General features: G+C 30.8%; 5 protein-coding genes across 12 annotated transcripts in view; 4 read left to right on the top strand and 1 right to left on the bottom strand.

Moving 5' to 3' along the window:
- The window catches only part of LOC105286029 (mannosyl-oligosaccharide alpha-1,2-mannosidase IA), a 738960-nt gene that overhangs the window by 333192 nt on the left and 388068 nt on the right, over positions 1-17700 (top strand). The gene's annotated exons all lie outside the window — the stretch shown is intronic.
- LOC109611385 overlaps positions 1-17700 on the bottom strand; it is an 89453-nt gene that overhangs the window by 63337 nt on the left and 8416 nt on the right. The window lies entirely within an intron of this gene.
- On the top strand, positions 411-6097 carry LOC105286028. 3 transcript variants are annotated; one of them, XM_026973023.1, is made up of 9 exons: positions 411-1778; positions 1895-2014; positions 2106-2223; positions 2454-2559; positions 2630-2746; positions 2893-2983; positions 3440-3585; positions 5177-5306; positions 5427-6097. In XM_026973023.1, exons 1-9 carry the CDS (start codon positions 1635-1637, stop codon positions 5478-5480), a joined length of 1026 nt encoding a protein of 341 aa, XP_026828824.1. In that variant the 5' UTR covers positions 411-1634; the 3' UTR covers positions 5481-6097. The 3 variants fall into 3 exon arrangements, with proteins under 3 accessions (XP_026828824.1, XP_026828822.1, XP_026828823.1); XM_026973021.1 differs by having other exon boundaries at positions 2298-2559; XM_026973022.1 differs by lacking the exon at positions 2630-2746 and having other exon boundaries at positions 2298-2559.
- On the top strand, positions 6458-12385 carry LOC105285771. Of its 3 annotated transcripts, none has more exons than XM_011350241.2 (9): positions 6458-7270; positions 7384-7503; positions 7598-7715; positions 7811-8060; positions 8131-8247; positions 8400-8490; positions 8921-9066; positions 10898-11027; positions 11147-12385. In XM_011350241.2, the coding sequence occupies exons 1-9, from the start codon at positions 7127-7129 to the stop codon at positions 11198-11200; spliced, it is 1170 nt and encodes a 389-aa protein (XP_011348543.1). In that variant the 5' UTR covers positions 6458-7126; the 3' UTR covers positions 11201-12385. The 3 variants fall into 3 exon arrangements, with proteins under 3 accessions (XP_011348543.1, XP_011348542.2, XP_011348544.2); XM_011350240.2 differs by having other exon boundaries at positions 7796-8060; XM_011350242.2 differs by lacking the exons at positions 8131-8247; positions 8400-8490 and having other exon boundaries at positions 7796-8022.
- LOC109611386 lies at positions 12466-17511 on the top strand. Its single transcript, XM_026973035.1, has 9 exons — positions 12466-13522; positions 13636-13755; positions 13851-13968; positions 14047-14308; positions 14379-14495; positions 14640-14730; positions 15173-15318; positions 15612-15741; positions 15855-17511. The coding sequence occupies exons 1-9, from the start codon at positions 13379-13381 to the stop codon at positions 15906-15908; spliced, it is 1182 nt and encodes a 393-aa protein (XP_026828836.1). The 5' UTR covers positions 12466-13378; the 3' UTR covers positions 15909-17511.

Here is a 17700-nt window from a genome sequence, read left to right as displayed (position 1 = left end):
TGTTAAATGGAAAAGAATTTGGCGCTGCTGGATGAACGGTTTATTTAAAATTAGCTTCTTCTACGATAATCACCTGCGCTTGCGCTTCCATATATTAAAATATGAATTGCGTCTCTGTACTTTTCTTATCATGTTCTATAACTCACTTATTGCGCGATATGCTTTTAATATAACGTTTACCAATACTTCTGTAGTTCGTGTATCTATAGTCTCATCAATTTTTCTCCGCTTAATGATAGAAAATAATTAAATACTGAAGATTGTTAAATTACTTCATTCGTTATTCATTCATATCGTCTTAACAACAGTGTATAGATATAGAAGAAATTTTATAAAAATGAAAACGTTCAGTGTACTTATCGGCAGATCAATCAGTCATTATGAAATCCTATGTTAGTTATCCTATGTTATAATAGTTTAATTATATACTCAGTATAGAAGCAGATTATTTTAACAATGTAAGCAATTTTGACGAGATACTGACATGTCTTTCAAAATTTTATTTATATTAATACGATTATCAGAATCTATTACTTTATACTATAATATGTAACATTACACTAACTTATAATACATGCCTATATTTATGATAATATTTTATGATAATATTTATTATACAATTCACTTTAGAGCACCAATATAAGAAAAGAATATAAATAACAAGTGATATATTTTATGTACATTGCACATTACAAACACTATGCGAAAAGAATTCCAAAAGTTGCTATAAATAAATATTAATCGCTTTCGGGATATGACTTTAGATATGCATACGGAATTTCACTGTTTTATACCTTCATTAATAGTATCTGCACAATAATAAACAAATGAGATATTAATAGATTATACTAAAATATTTACGTAAGTATTAGGTATACAGAAACACTATAATGAAATAATCCATTCTATATAGTTGGCATTATTTTTAAATATCACAGTTTTAATAGGAATTCTTTTTTTATATATAGATATTTATATATAGAAATAAAATATAATTATATTTTACTTTATGCATAAAACGTGCGCGTATACTTGATGCCATTTTTGTACATATTTAAAAAAAATAAGATTATACTAACATAATTAACTGGACACATATTATAAGAGTAAATTGTATAGTCTACGTATAAAAAACAAGCAGAGAAGATGAGAAAATGAGAACAGGTAGCCAGGATATGCACGTGCATATGTCACATTATTTCACATCGAAGTGTACACTTCGGTGCCACAAGATCGACTGACGGATCGAAAGGTACAGCTACCTATTGCGCTTGCGCTTACATACATTGAAGAATAAAACATCTCTTTTTCTTATATTGTCTCCCTTTTTTACGTCTAGCAATTTACTAATTGAGTGAAATATCTTTTTTATGTGGTACATCGATACATTGTTTGGTACACGTACAGCTCATATTACATCTATAAGTTACATCTATTTTTCATTGTATAATAAAGACAAATTACTAAACTTTAAATTTACATCAATTTCGTCTTCACATAAGATATTATAGATAGTATAGTAGAAGATATTGTAATAAACATTTGATAAGAAAGAGATCATTTTCAATGTCCTGATCGGAAGCTCAGTCATTCGGTTTTTCATTGACTAAGCTGCTTCCTCCGTCACTCTAAAAATGGTATTTGCAGGCGCACGCTGTTTTAAACTTCATCGAATTATGTTTATGATTGTGGGATTATGGCCATATCAGAAAACAGTTATTTGGCAAATACAAGCAGTGTTCTTTTTCGGTGCATACAGCTGCATGTTATTTTCTCAGGTATTACTGTGATCTATTTCTTAAACGCATTATGTTTATATGTATATGCTTTATATTAAATATATTTTTCATATTTTATTATCACCGTTAGAATTCTGCCTTTATATTCTTTGTAGTTTACGCCGTTCTTAACGACGACTTGTAACATGGATTGTATTCTAAAAAGATTTTCAATTATTTGTATTACTTTCGTTTTTATTTTGATTTACTACTCATTCTACTTCAATTCTGAAGCTGTGAGTATTTGAGATTAAGTTTTTGTGTATTATATGAAATATTCAAAAATTCTACTTCTCGAATACTACAGATTTTGGTAATTAAAAACAGGTTAAGCAAATGGTTGAACATATGCACTTTGACTGGAAAATGTTTGCAAATAGTGATGCAATGAAAATATTTGAAGAATATCTCTTCGAATCTTATATTTTTGCAGTATCTCTGTGCTGTAAGTGAATCAGAAATGGAATTCTAACGTTTTTTCATTTTAGTTCAACTACTCTTTAATTTATGTTTTTCTAGTTCTTTATTTACTAACTTCATCTTTCATTATGATTATGGAAAGTAAACCTATCATCCTTGATGTTATTGCACCAATGAATGAATCTCGACCACGAAAACTTGATATAGATATTGAATTCTTCGTCAATGAAGAACAATATTTCTTTTTCTATTTAGTGCTGGAGTTATCAGGATTAGGGATCGGCACTTGGTCGCTGCTTACAACTGGGACGTTTCTAACGACAGTAACGAAACACTCATGTGCTACATATAAAATTGTTAGGTTAACAGATACACTATTTTTCTTACTAATGAAGTTTATCACCTATTAATGGTATCTGAAATATTTTCAGTTACTTAATCCACAATACAGTAACGGTCCATACGTTACAACTTCCTATTGTTCAAAGAATACAATACATGCGTCGGAATATTTGTCTTTCAGTTTACTTTCATAGAAGAACAATGGAGTTAGTTTCCAAATATTTTAATATGATTTCTATTGATTATATTAATTGTTAATATTCACTCTAGCGTGAATAAGTATAGCCAACAGTTTACAGCTTTAACTGTAATGAGATTTAAGTTTACTAAATAGACATTTTTGGGGTTAAAGGTTCTGCAAAGACATAATACCTTCGTTTAATATGTGGTATTTTCCAGTAGTTTTTATTGGCGTCTTGTCCTTAAGTTGTGTTCTATTTCGCGTAAGTACTACTTATATTATTAGTATGATACATTTCATCCCTTATTTCGTGTTTGTTTTGGATTAGGATTACGGGCAATCTTCAAAACTTTTCTAGAATAAGAATATGATTCGTACGAGAAAAATTCTACATCCTTAGTTAAACAAACCTGAGTATGAACCAAAAACTCTCGTGTAGAACAATTTTTCTAGATCAGTACATTACTAATTACATTATTATTACTGATATCCACCTTTACAGTTTGCTAAAATATTACCTAATGAAAAAAGTACTTATTTCTGAAAATTAAAAATCCTCATTGGCCGACGGCATTAGCACTGTATTTTTTATTTTTTACGGTTTTGTAGTTGTAAAGTACGTTACACTTATAATATTATATACATATAATTACTTACATAACATACAATAGTAGTTTACTTACAATATTTAATGATATTCGCTATAAATTGTTTCTAGCTATATAATGCTATAATGCAGTTCAATGACTTGTATGATATTTTAGTATGCAATGGAGTTTTAGTTTGTTATTTGCTATATATGTTTATGGCAAATTTTCTTGCACAGTCTTACACTGACCACAGTGTAGAAGTATTAGAATCTGCGTAAGAAATAATATATGAATAATTTTATGTATTTTATGATATAACTGTTGTACTAGTTATTGGGTTGGCCAAAAAGTAATTGAGTTTTTTTCCAATAGATGGACATACATGTCTTGAAATGTAACTAACTTCATTCTAAACCGCAAATTCATTATGTAGGTTAACAACTCACAGTTCAAGCTTGTTTTACAAAAAGAAAGTACACGATTTCGTTAACAATTGTTTCTTTGCCGTCGATTTCAAAATGGAAAATCAAAAAGAACATTTTCCTCATATTTTGTTTTATTACTTCCGAAAAGGGAAAAACGCTGTGCAAGCTCATAAAAAGTTATCTGATGTATATGGCGAAGATGCTTTAAAACTGCGGCAGTGTCAAAATTGGTTTACTAAATTTCGATCTGGAGATTTTAATGTGAAAGATGCACCACGCTCAGGAAGGCCAATCGAAATTGATGATGACAAAATAAAGACACTGATCGATTCCAATCGGCGTTTAACGACACGAGAGATTGCTGAGAATCTTAACATATCGAAATCGAGTGTTGAAAACCATTTAAAACGACTTGGATACATTAGTAAGCTCGATATTTGGGTACCACATGAGCTGAAAGAAATTCATCTCACTAAGCGTATTGACATCTGCGCTTCTCTTTTGAAACGTGAGGAAAATGATCGATTTTTGAAACGCATGATAACAGGCGACGAAAAATGGATCGTCTACAACAACGTCAAACGAAAAAGATGGTGGAGCAAGCGTGATGAACCTGCTGAAAGCACTTGAAAAGCAGATATTCACCAAAGAAAGATTATGCTGTCAGTCTGGTGGGACTGTGTATTTTGAGCTGCTTGCAAGGAATCAAACCATTAATTCAGACGTATACTGTCGTCAACTGGATAAATGAAATGATGCCATCAAACAGAAACGTCGAGAATTGGTGAATCGCAAAGGTGTTGTGTTTCACCATGATAACGCTAGACCACGTACAAGTTTGGTCACTCGTGAAAAATTGTTGCAGCTTGGATGGGATGTGTTACCATGATGTTACCACATCCACCATATTCGCCAGACCTGGCACCATCAGATTACCATTTGTTTCGTTCTTTGCAAAACGCCTTGAATGGTAAAACCTTTACTGCTGATGAGGATATGAAATCGTTGTTGGAATTGTTTTTTGCTGAAAAAGATAAGAACTTTTTTGAGCGCAGAATCATGAAGTTGCCTGAAAAATGGCAAAAGATAATCAAACAAAATGGACAATATATTGTTTAATAAAGTTTTTGTTTCCCATGAAAAATTCGCCTTTTATTTATATAAAAAAAAACGCAATTACTTTTTGGCCAAACCAATATTTTGTTTCTGATACTGTTTGCACTAATATTGAGTTGTGCAAATAAAAATAATAATATATACTATTTATTATTAATTAGATAATTATGTAATGAAAAACAGTATGTTCTCATCACATGTGTCATCGCGTCATGTATCTAGCATGAGCTGCGGCTATACTTTCTTATTTAATGTTTCATGCTCATATTTTTTACAATTTGATCTTCGGTAGAAGTATTAATGCATTGTTTGCTTAATCTTTAGATATGATACTCTTTGGTATGTAGCACCATTGCCGATTCAGAAATTGTTCTTAATTATGCAAAACTCTATAAGGAGCCATAAAATAGTAGTGGGTGGTCTTTTCGTTGCGTCTATAGAAGGATTTTCTACGGTAATAAATATTATGTATACAGTACTCTAAGTAATAACTTGGATATATTTAATAAGTGAAAACACTTGCTGAGAAATATTTTATAATTACTGTCCATACGGAGACGAATTCTTGTTTCAGCTTGTGACTTCCGCTGTATCATATTTTACTGTTATGCACGCTATGCGTTTATGAGTATAAAGGGACGAAGAAACAGCGAAGAAGATATAAGTTATTCAGAGCCATGCTTATATGCTTTATAATTGTTCTTACAAAGATAAGTAATGAAAGCTTCTCAAAAAAGAAAGGAGTTATCTATGTTATATGTACACGTTATATGTATATGTATACGTTAGAAATATATGTAATTGGAACGTATTTCGATTTTTTGGGGAAGACAATACATTAAATTTGGCAGTATACATTGTATTTTATTGCTTCATGTACTTATTTGCTTTTTGGGGAATATTATTTGCTACTTATTATACTTTATAAAACATTCATTACTAAATATATTTATTTGGCACACGTCGAGCATTAGACACAAGAGTATTTTACTATATTTGATAATATTGTATATTGTAAATTGTATATTGAATTTCGTGCAATGTAAAATCCTATATTAGTTATAATAGTTTAATAATATATTCATTATAGAAGCAGATTATTTTAACATTGTAATCAATTGTCACAAGGTACTAACATGTCTTTCGAAGGTCTAATTATATTAATACGATACGATACGATAATCTGAATATCTGTTAACTTACTATAATATGTAATATTATAATAAATTACATGCCCATAATGAATATGTTTGTATTTATGATAATATTTATCATACAATTTACTTTAGTGCACAAAACCAATAAAAGAAAAGAATACAAACAATAAGCGATATATTTTATGTGCATTACAAATACTATACTAAAAGAATTCCAAAATTTGTTATCATGAAATATTAATCGCTTTCGGATATGGCTCTAGATGTGCATAGGGTATTTCAATGTTTTATGCTTTCATTAATAGTATTGTATCTGTACAATAATAAACAAATAAGATATTAATATATTACGTTAAAATATTCACGTAGATATACAGAAACAATATAATGAAATAATCTTTTCTATATAATTCTCATAGTTTAGTTGGCATTATTTTTAGATATCACCGTTTTAATAGGAATTCTTTTTTTATATATAGATATTTATATATAGAAATAAAATATAATTATATTTTACTTTATGCATAAAACGTGCGCGTATACTTGATGCCATTTTTGTACATATTTAAAAAAATAAGATTATACTAACATAATTAACTGGACACATATATTATAAGAGTAAATTGTATACTTCACTTATAAACAACAAGCAGAAAAGATGAGAAAATGAGAAAAGGTAGTCAGGATATGCACGTGCACATGTCGCATTATTTCACATTGAAGTGTACACTTCGGTGGCACAAGATCGACTGACGCATCGAAAGTCACGGCTGCCTAGCGCGCTTGCGCTTACGTACATTGAAGAAGGAAGCACCTTTTTTTCTTGTATTTTCTTAGTACGTCTAGCAATGTAATTATTACGTGAAATAACTTTTTTATTAGGCACCTCGATACTTTCACATTGTTTGGTACATTTACAGCACGTTACATCTATTTTTCATCGTATAATAATGAAAAATTACTAAATTGTAACTTTACTTTACTTTCGTCTGAACATCAGATATTATAGAAGATATTATAGTAGAAGATATAATAAAAATTGGATAAGGAAGAGATGATATTCATTGCTTAGTCGGAAGCTTTCATTGACAAAGCTACTCACACCGTTACTCTAAAAATGGTAGTTGCAGGCGCACGTTGTTTAAAGCTCCACCGAACTCTGTTTATTATTGCGGGATTATGGCCATATCAGAAACCATTTATTTGGCAAATACAAGCAGTATTCTTTTTCGGTGCATACTGCTCCATGTTCTTTTGTCAGGTATTGCGATTTATGCCTTAAACGTATTATGTTTATATGCATATGCGTTATATTAAATATATGTTTAATATTTTATTATCATCGTTAGACTTGTGCCTTTATATTCTTTGCAGTTTACGCCGTTCTTAACAACGACTTGTAACATGGAGTGTATCCTAAAACGATTTACTTATATTTGTATTACTGTGGTCTTCATTTTGAATTACTACTCATTCTACTTCAATTCTGAAATTGTACGTATGTGAGGTTCATTGTTTTATGCATTATATGAAATTGTCAAAACTTGTGCTTCTCAAATACTACTACAGATTGTGACAATTAAAACAGGTAAAGCAGATGTTTGAACATATGCAGTTTGACTGGAAAACGTTTAAAAATTGTGACGCAATGAAAATATTTGAAGAATATCTCTCAGAATCTTATATTTTCACATTATCTCTGTGCAGTAAGCGACCGAATCGGACATGAAATTATAAGATTTTATCATTTTAATTCAACTGCTACTTAATTTATGTGTTTTTCTAGTTTTTTTTTTAATAGGAGCATCTTTGACTACGATTATGGAATTTAAACCTATCATCCTTGATATTATTGCACCAATGAATGAATCTCGACCACGAAAACTTGAAATAGATATTGAATTGTTTGTCTTCAATGAAGAACAATATTTTTTCTTTTTATTAGTGCTGGAGGGAGTAGCAGCAGGAATCGGTCTTTGGTCGCTCCTTACGATTCTAACGTTCATAACAACAGTAACGAAACATTCATGTGCAACATATAAAATTGTTAGGTTAACAGGCGCACCATTTTTCTTAATAATAGCGTTTATCAACTTTTAATATTATCTAAATTGTTTTCAGTTCTTTAATCCAAAATACAGTAACTGTCCATACGCTACAACTTCCTGTTGCTCAAAGAATACAATACATGCACCGGAATATTTGTCTTTCAGTTTACATTCATAGAAGAACATTGGAGTTAGTTTCCAAAAAATGTTAATATGTTTTCTATTGATTGTGTGTATTAATCGTTAATATTCACTCTAGCGTGAATAATTATAGCCAATAGTTTACAGCTTTGACAGTAATGAGATATAAATTTACTAAATAGACATTTTTTGGGGTTAAAGGTTTTGCAAAGGTTTGATACTTTCGTTTGATATGTGGTATTTCCCGTTAGTTTTAATTTGCGTACTGTCTTTAAGTTGCGTTCTATTTCGCGTAAGTAGTACTTCTTAATATAATACATTCCACCACTTATTTCATGTTTGTTTTGGATTAGGATTACGGGCAATCTTCAAAACTTTTATACAATTGGAATATGATTTGTGCAAGAATCATTCTAGATACTTAGTATACACCTGAACCAAAACTTCTTGTATTGTACAATTCTTCTAGATCATATTACTTACATTATTGTTGCTGAGGTCCACTTTTTCATTTTGCTAAAGTACTACCTAATGAAAAAAGTAATTATTTGTGACAAGTGTAAAAACCTCGAATTCGACGATGGCCCTGACACTGTATTTTTTATTTTTTAATGTTTTGTGTTTGTAAAGTACGTTGCACTTATAATACCTATAATATATAATTAAGTAACATACAATATCATTTACATTATTTAATTATATTCACTACAAAATATTTGTAGCTATACAATGCTATAATGCAGTTCAATGACTTGTATGATATTTTTATACCTTGTGGAATGTTAGTGTGTTATTTGCTATATATGTTTATGGCAAATTTTCTTACACAGTCTTACACTGAACACAGTGTAGAAGTATTAGAATCTGCGTAAGATATAAGATATGAATAATTTTATGTATTTTATTATATATTATACAGGGTGTCCCATGGGAAGTTGCTGAAACTAATCAGCTGTCATTTTTAAACGTATGCAGTTATTGAAAAAACAAAAATTGCGTTGGAAAGAGGAAAGTCTGCAGTTTTTAATGGGTATAAATAAAATTTAGCAAAATGTTTGTATATCAGTTTATTTTATTAATGAAAAATATGCTAATAATCACGTAAGCTAATGATAAATATTTTCAAAGTGTGCACCATCTGAATTTGTACAACAATTCATTCTTTTACGAAAACTTGTGAAAACTTTTTCTAACATGTCGTCTTTAATGTTGCTAACGACCTTTTTAATAGCTACTACTAAATCTGACACTGTTTCTGGATTTCCGGCATAACAATGGTCTTTAATGTATCCCCAAAGAAAGAAGTCACATGGATTTAAATCCGGCGAGTACGGTGGCCATTTTAGCCCCCCCTGGGCAAATTTGGGGTACCCCAGACCGATGACTCGATTGCCATAAACTTTATGGATTGTTTCGAAGACCTCCTGGGTTCGATGTGGTGTCGCTCCATCCTGCATGAATGAAATCCTCTGACCAGGCCTCTTTTTTTTGCATGAGGGAAGAATTGTGTTTCGAGAAGCTGCTTGTAACTTTCACCAGTGACTGTTGATTCGAAGAATTGCAGATAAATTCCTTTTACCGAGATCGCAGCCCATGCTGTTATTTTTTGTGGATGTAAAGGTTTAGCCAGGGAAACGTTGGGATTTTCCGACCCCCAAAATCTATAATTTTGTTTATTAACATAACCATTTAGCCAGAAATGTGCTTCGTCCGTGTAAATTATCAATTTTGCATCAAGTTCTCCATCTTCAAACATTCCATTTATCGTCTTGCAGAATTCCACACGTTTCGTCATAGCGCGTTTGGTTAGCAATTGATGCGATGTTATTTTATAGGGATGCATTTTCAGGAAATGTTTTAAAATCCTGTGTAACGTTGTTTTGGATATTTCAAGAGCTTGGGCAGCTTTCCGAATGGAAGAATTTGGATTCTCTTCAAAATACTTCTTAATATCTTCAATGTTTTCTTCTGCAGCTACAGACACAGAAGGACCTGGCAGATCATGTCTACGGTCTTGGATAGTTCCATACTGCATAAAATTATCGATAATTCTGATAAAAATAACACAAAACATTATTTTAATGCAGATTTATTGCCAAAAAATTGAGTGACGTAACGCATACGTTTAAAGAAATAATAAATTCTAACCTTTTCAGCGTGTTTTCGCTCTTAACTTTATGTGTTCCGTATTTAGTACGAAACCCCCTGTAAGCATTGCTATAAACTTTTCCTCTGGAAAAGAAGCACTTGACAAGATAAATCTTTTCTTCCGTCGTCAGATTACTCATTTTGACGCGCACGGACTTGCATCTACCACAACCAGAATAAAACTGCGGACACTCAGATGAACGACCGTTAACCGTAAGACCCTTTCTGAAGTCATGGAGGGGAGAACCAATCGTTTACTTTCAGCAACTTCCTATGGGACACCCTGTATATGTTGTACTAGTTATTTTGTTTCTGATACTTCGCACTAATAATGATTTGTGCAAATTAAAATAATAATATATACTATGTATTATTATATAATTATGTAATGAAAAACAGTGTGTTCCCATCACATGTGTCATCGCGTCATGTATCTAGCATGAGCTGCGACTATAGTTTCTTATTTAATGTTTCATGCTCAGTTTTTCATGCTAGTTTTTAAAATTTGATCTTCAGTAGAAGTATTAATGCATTGCTTGTTTAATCTTTAGATATGATACTCTTTGGTATGTAGCACCATTGAGAATTCAGAAATTGTTCTTGATTATGCAAAAATCTATAAGGAGCCATAAAATAGTAGTGGGTGGTCTTTTCGTTGCGTCTATAGAAGGATTTTCTACGGTAATAAATATTATGTATACAGTAATCTAAGTAATAACTTGGATATATTTAATAAGTGAAAACACTTGCTGAGAAATATTTTATAATTACTGTCCATACGACACGAATTCTTGTTTCAGCTTGTGACTTCCGCTGTATCATATTTTACTGTTATGCACGCTATGCGTTTATGAGTATAAAGGGACGAAGAAACAGCGAAGAAGATATAAGTTATTCAGAGCCATGCTTATATGCTTTATAATTGTTCTTACAAAGATAAGTGATGAAAGCTTTTAAAAAAAGGAAGGAGACATCTATGTTATATATACACGTTATATATGTATACGTTAGAAATATATGTAATTGGAACGTATTTCGATTTTTTGGGCAAGACAATACATTAAATTTGGCAGTATAAATTGTATTTTATTGCTTCATGTACTTATTTTCTTTTTGGGGAATATTATTTGCTACTTATTATACTTTATAAAACATTCATTACTAAATATATTTATTTGGCACACGTCGAGCATTAGACACAAGAGTATTTTACTATATTTGATAATATTTTATATTGCGTATTGTAAATTGTATATTGAATTTCGTGCAATGTAAAATCCTATGTTAGTTATAATTTTTAATAATATACTCATTATAGAAGCAGATTATTTTAACATTGTAATCAATTGTCACAAGGTACTAACATGTCTTTCGAAGGTCTAATTATATTAATACGATACGATACGATAACCTGAATATCTGTTACCTTACTATATGTACATAATATTATAATAAATTACATGCTCATAATGAATAAGTGTGTATTTATAATAATATTTATCATACAATTCACTTTAGTGCACAAAGCCAATAAAAGAAAAGAATACAAACAATAAGCGATATATTTTATGTACATTACAAATCTATACTAAAAGAAGTCCAAAATTTGTTATAATGAAATATTAATCGCTTTTGGGATATGGCTTTAGATGTGCATACGCAATTTCAATGTTTTATATCTCCATTAATAGTATTGTATGTGTATAATAATAAACAAATAAGATATTAATATATTACGTTAAAATATTCACGTAGATATACAGAAACACTATAATGAAATAATCTTTTCTATATACTTCTCATAGTTTAGTTGGCATTATTTTTAGATATCATCGTTTTAACCCTTAGCTGGCACACTGCAGCCAAATCACATAGATGGCACACTGGGGTCCTGTGGGACCCCAGCAGTACATTCATTTGTAACTGCTGTAAATAAATATATAATTACTTTCAAAAATTAGGAGATACTGCTAAAGTATTCTTATAGAAGATCCTATAGTAAATTTTAAAAAAATTGAAGGTTAAGTATACAAAAAAAAGGATTTTGTCGAAAAAACGTGAAAAATGGCAATTTTCAAAAATTTGTTAGTTTTTCAATTTTTCATATTAAGAGCTAAAATTTTAATGACATACTCTGGAGTCATAACACTATTATAAAAAAAATAGTTTGATTTTTTCACTTTAAAAAAAGGTAATTATTCTGAAGGTTGCATTGGTTATATTTGAATAAAAGTAGTTATGTTTTTTTTCAATTTAAGCTGTTTATTTAAGAAGTATTTCAAGTTTACGTACGTTCAAATATTGAAATTTACAGTCGAACTAGGCTGGGGTCTCTCAGAACCTCATGTGCCAGCTAAGGGTTAATAGGAATTCTTTTTTTATATAGATATGTATATGTATATAGACGTAAAATATAATTATATTATACTTTATGCATGAAACCAACATGTGCGTATACTTGATGCCATTTTTATACATATTGTAAAAAATAAGATTATACTAACATAATTAACTGGACACATATATTATAAGAGTAAATTGTATACTTCACTTATAAACAACAAGCAGAAAAGATGAGTAAATGGGAAAAGGTAGCCAGGATATGCACATGCACATACCGCATTATTTCACATTGAAGTGTACACTTCGGTGGCACAAGATCGACTGACGCATCGAAAGGCACGGCTGCCTAGCGCTCTTGCGCTTACGTACATTGAAGAAGGAAGCACCTCTTTTTCTTGTATTTTCTTGGTACGTCTAGCGATGTACTTATTACGTGAAATATCTGTTTTATTAGGCACCTCGATACTTTTACATTGTTTGGTACATTTACAGCACGTTACATCTATTTTTCATCGTATAATAATGAAAAATTACTAAATTGTAACTTTACTTTACTTTCGTCTGAACATCAGATATTATAGAAGATATTATAGTAGAAGATATAATAAAAATTGGATAAGGAAGAGATGATATTCATTGCTTAGTCGGAAGCTTTCATTGACAAAGCTACTCACACCGTTACTCTAAAAATGGTAGTTGCAGGCGCACGTTGTTTAAAGCTCCACCGAACTCTGTTTATTATTGCGGGATTATGGCCATATCAGAAACCATTTATTTGGCAAATACAAGCAGTATTCTTTTTCGGTGCATACTGCTCCATGTTCTTTTGTCAGGTATTGCGATTTATGCCTTAAACGTATTATGTTTATATGCATATGCGTTATATTAAATATATGTTTAATATTTTATTATCATCGTTAGACTTGTGCCTTTATATTCTTTGCAGTTTACGCCGTTCTTAACAACGACTTGTAACATGGAGTGTATCCTAAAACGATTTACTTATATTTGTATTACTGTGGTCTTCATTTTGAATTACTACTCATTCTACTTCAATTCTGAAGTTGTACGTATGTGAGGTTCATTGTTTTATGCATTATATGAAATTGTCAAAACTTCTGCTTCTCAAATACTACAACAGATTGTGACAATTAAAAACAGGTAAAGCAAATGTTTGAACATATGCAGTTTGACTGGAAACTGTTTGAAAATAGTGACGCAATGAAAATATTTGAAGAATATCTCTTTGACTCTTATATTTTGGCATATTCTCTGTGCTGTAAGTGAATCAGAAATGAAATTATAATGTTTTGTTATGTTAATTCAATTGCTTCTGAATTTATATGTGTTTTTCTAGTTTTTTTTGTACTAGCTACACCTTGTGCTACGATTATTGAATGTAGATCTGTCATTCTTGATGTTATCATACCGATGAATGAATCGCGATCAAATAAACTTGAAGTGGATATTGAATTTTTCATCAATAAAGAACAATATTTCTTTTTGTATTTAGTGTCGGAGGTAGTAGGAGTGGCAATCGGATGTTGGTCGGTGCTTTCGACTCTAACGTTCCTAACTACAGTAGTGAAACATTCATGTGCAACATATAAAATTGTTAGGTTAACAGGCGCACTATTTTTTTTAATAATCGAGTTTATCAATTATTAATGTTATCTAAAATGTTTTCAGTTATTTAATGCAAAATACAGTAACTGTCTATATGCTACAACGTCCTGTTGTTCAAAGAATACAATACATGCACCGGAATATTTGTCTTTCCATTTACATTCATAGAAGAACATTGGAGTTAGTTTCCAAAAAATGTTAATATGTTTTCTATTGATTATAGTAATCGTTAATATTCACTCTAGCGTGAATTATTATAGCCAACTGTTTACAGTTTTAATAGTAATGAGATGTATACTAAATAGACATTTTTTGGGATTAAAGGTTCTGCAAAAGCTTATTACTTTCGTTTAATATATGGCATTTTCCAACAGTTTTAATTGGCATATTGTCCTTAAGTTGCCTCCTATTTCGTGTAAGTAGTACTTCTTAATATAATATATTCCACCACATATTTCGTGTTTGGTTTTGATTACGATTATGGACAATCTTCAATACTTTTATAGAATAAGAATATGATTTGTACAAGAATAATTCTACTTATTTAGTGTAAACAAACCTGAACCACTCGTATTGTACAATTCTACTAGATCATATTAATTATATTATTATTACTGATATCCACGTTTACATTTTGCTAAAATACCACCTAATGAAAAAAGTAATTATTTCTGAAAATTAAAAATCCTCATTGGCCGACGGCATTAGCACTGTATTTGTTATTTTTTAAGGTTTTGTATTTGTAAAGTACGTCTCTTATAATATTATAGATAATTAATTACATAATATTAATTACATACAATAGTATAAGAGTTTATTTACAATATTTTATTATATTCACTATAAATTGTTTGCAGCTATACAATGCTATAATGCAGTTCAATGATTTGTTTGATATTTTAATGTCCTCTGGAACTTTATTTGGTTGTTTCCTATATATACTTATGGCGAATTTTCTTGCACAGTCTTACACTGAACACAGTGTAGGAATATTAGTATCTACGTAAGAAATAATATATGAATAATATTATATATATATTTTACGATATATCTGTTGTATTAGATATTTTGTTTCTGATACTGTTTGCACTAATACTGATTTGTGGAAATAAAAATAATAATATATAATATTTGTTACTAATTGGATAATTGTGTGATGAAATATAGTGTGTTCTCATCACATGTATCATTGCATGTATCTGGTACAAACTACAGCTTATTAAATGTTTTATACTCACGTTTCTTAAAATTTAATCTTCGGTAGAAATATTAATGCATTCTCTGTTTAAACTTTAGGTATGATACTCTTTGGTATGTAGCGCCACTACCTATTCAGAAATTGTTCTTGATTATGCAAAAATGTATAAGGAGTCATAAAGTAATTTTGGGTGGTCTTTTTGTTATGTCCATAGAAGGATTTTCTACGGTAATAAATGTTACATCTGTCTTAACATAAGTATTAGCTTGAGTGAATATATTTAATAGTTCCTGATAAACATTTAACTATTACGGTTATACGGAGGAGAATTCTCGTTTCAGCTTGTGACTTCAGCTATATCATATTTTACTGTTATAAACGCTATGCATTTATGAGTGACGAAGAAATAGCAAAGAAGATTTGGTTAGAGCAACGCTGACATGCTTTATAATTGTTCTTAGAAAGATAAGTGATGAAAGCTTTTAAAGAAAGAAAGGAGCTATCTATGTTATACAGGATGTTTCACATAAGAGTAAAAACCTTTCGTCCATAGGTAGATCTCGTCAAAGTGAATAAAAATGTTCTGTACCACTTTGCAAACAACCACGTAAAATTTTGAGATATTAATAAAAGAAGATTAGCGAATCAGTACGCACATTAGTGCGGCTCGTGCAGCGGGGCCGGCGGTAGACTATCAGTGAATAGAGAGGGCGCGCTTCACATCAATGATGCCAGAAAGTGCGCGACGATCCGCGGGACCACTCCCACTCCATCCCTACCGCACGCTACAAAGCACGCTTTCTGGCATCGCTGCCTCCATTGCGCCTCACTGCACCGTACCCAACAACGAGAGCCCTCCTACCGACGGCCTGCACGAGCCACGCTAACGCGTATACTGATTCGCTAATCTTCTTTTATTAATAACTCGACATTTTTCGTGGCTGTTTGCAAAGTGGTACAGGACTTTTTAATTCAATATGACGAGAATCTACCTATGGGCGAAAAGGTTTTATTATGTGAAACACCCTGTATGTAATTGGCACGTATCGATTTTTCGGACAAGACATTGTTACAGTAAATTTGGCAGTATATATTGTATTTTATTACTTTATGTTTTCCTTTTCTTTTTTTGGGGGGGGGGGAATATTATTTGCTAATTATTATACTTTATAAAACATGCATTCCTAAGTTTGATGTTGTAATTCTATATTGTAATTAATTATGATGCGTGATAAAATATTAATATACTGTTTCATTGCTCTACTTAATATGACAACCTCAATCATTTAATTATGCAATCATGCAATCATGGTATATGATGAAGAGACACGAATATAATGTCTCGCGCCAAGTTCACGCCAAGAAGCAATGCTCGGGCGGCGAGATTCCCCGTAGCTTTTTACGCGAATTGTAGCTTTAATTCTTCTAAATCATCACTAATTATTATAACTGATATCCATTTGTGAATTTTACCAAAATACTATCTTCGCATGATTGTATATTAAAATGTATATTTAAAAAGTGTGTGATAGTCATACATAACTTAGGGGTTTTGTGAAAAGGTTCAAGAAAGTCGTCTATGCCAAGTACACGTGCCGCTGGGTTTTATTGAAAAGATATACGATAACATTGGTATACAACAAAAGGAATGCTCAAAACACCGTTAAATTGTTACATAATTTTTGTCATAGGTTTGGAAAACATATTATAGCATAAACTTTTTAACTGGAAAAAACTTTGCAGCTGAATGAACGGTTTATTGAAAATCAGCTTCTTCTTCGACGTCTCATAGTGGACTGATTAGTCGATGGCGATAATTAGTTGCGCTTACGCTTCCATAAATTAAAATATGAATTGCGTCTGTGTACTTTTCTCATCATGTTCTATAACTCACTTATTTCGCGATATGTTTTTAACATAACGTTACCAATACTTTTATATTTCGTGTATTTATAATCTCATCACCTTTTCTCCGCTTAATAATAGAAAATAATTAAATACTGAAGATTGTTAAAGTAATTCATCCCTTATTAATTCATATCGTCTTAACAACAGTGTATAGATATAGAAGATATTTTATAAAACTAAAGACATTCAGTGTACTTGCCGGAAGATCAATCAGTCGTTTCAATGACAAATCTGTGCATTCGCGGCGCGACATTATATTTGCAGGCGCACGCTGTTTAA

Source organism: Ooceraea biroi, chromosome 10, assembly GCF_003672135.1.
Source record: "Ooceraea biroi isolate clonal line C1 chromosome 10, Obir_v5.4, whole genome shotgun sequence".
Classification (NCBI taxonomy): Eukaryota; Metazoa; Arthropoda; class Insecta; order Hymenoptera; family Formicidae; genus Ooceraea; species Ooceraea biroi.
Note: the sequence above shows the minus strand (reverse complement) of the source record. Positions and strands in the feature narration are given on the sequence as shown.

Excerpts from the sequence above, each read along its gene's own strand:
- LOC105286028 (XM_026973021.1), top strand. The coding sequence starts at position 1,635 with ATGGTATTTGCAGGCGCACGCTGTTTTAAACTTCATCGAATTATGTTT. Across the intron at positions 2,560-2,629 it reads GCTACATATAAAATTGTTAG|TTACTTAATCCACAATACAG; the intron begins GTTAACAGATAC and ends AAATATTTTCAG. Across the intron at positions 3,586-5,176 it reads GTAGAAGTATTAGAATCTGC|ATATGATACTCTTTGGTATG; the intron begins GTAAGAAATAAT and ends CTTAATCTTTAG.
- LOC105285771 (XM_011350240.2), top strand. The coding sequence starts at position 7,127 with ATGGTAGTTGCAGGCGCACGTTGTTTAAAGCTCCACCGAACTCTGTTT. Across the intron at positions 8,061-8,130 it reads GCAACATATAAAATTGTTAG|TTCTTTAATCCAAAATACAG; the intron begins GTTAACAGGCGC and ends AATTGTTTTCAG. Across the intron at positions 8,491-8,920 it reads TAAGTTGCGTTCTATTTCGC|CTATACAATGCTATAATGCA; the intron begins GTAAGTAGTACT and ends AAATATTTGTAG.
- LOC109611386 (XM_026973035.1), top strand. The coding sequence starts at position 13,379 with ATGGTAGTTGCAGGCGCACGTTGTTTAAAGCTCCACCGAACTCTGTTT. Across the intron at positions 13,523-13,635 it reads GCTCCATGTTCTTTTGTCAG|TTTACGCCGTTCTTAACAAC; the intron begins GTATTGCGATTT and ends TATTCTTTGCAG. Across the intron at positions 15,319-15,611 it reads GTAGGAATATTAGTATCTAC|GTATGATACTCTTTGGTATG; the intron begins GTAAGAAATAAT and ends TTTAAACTTTAG.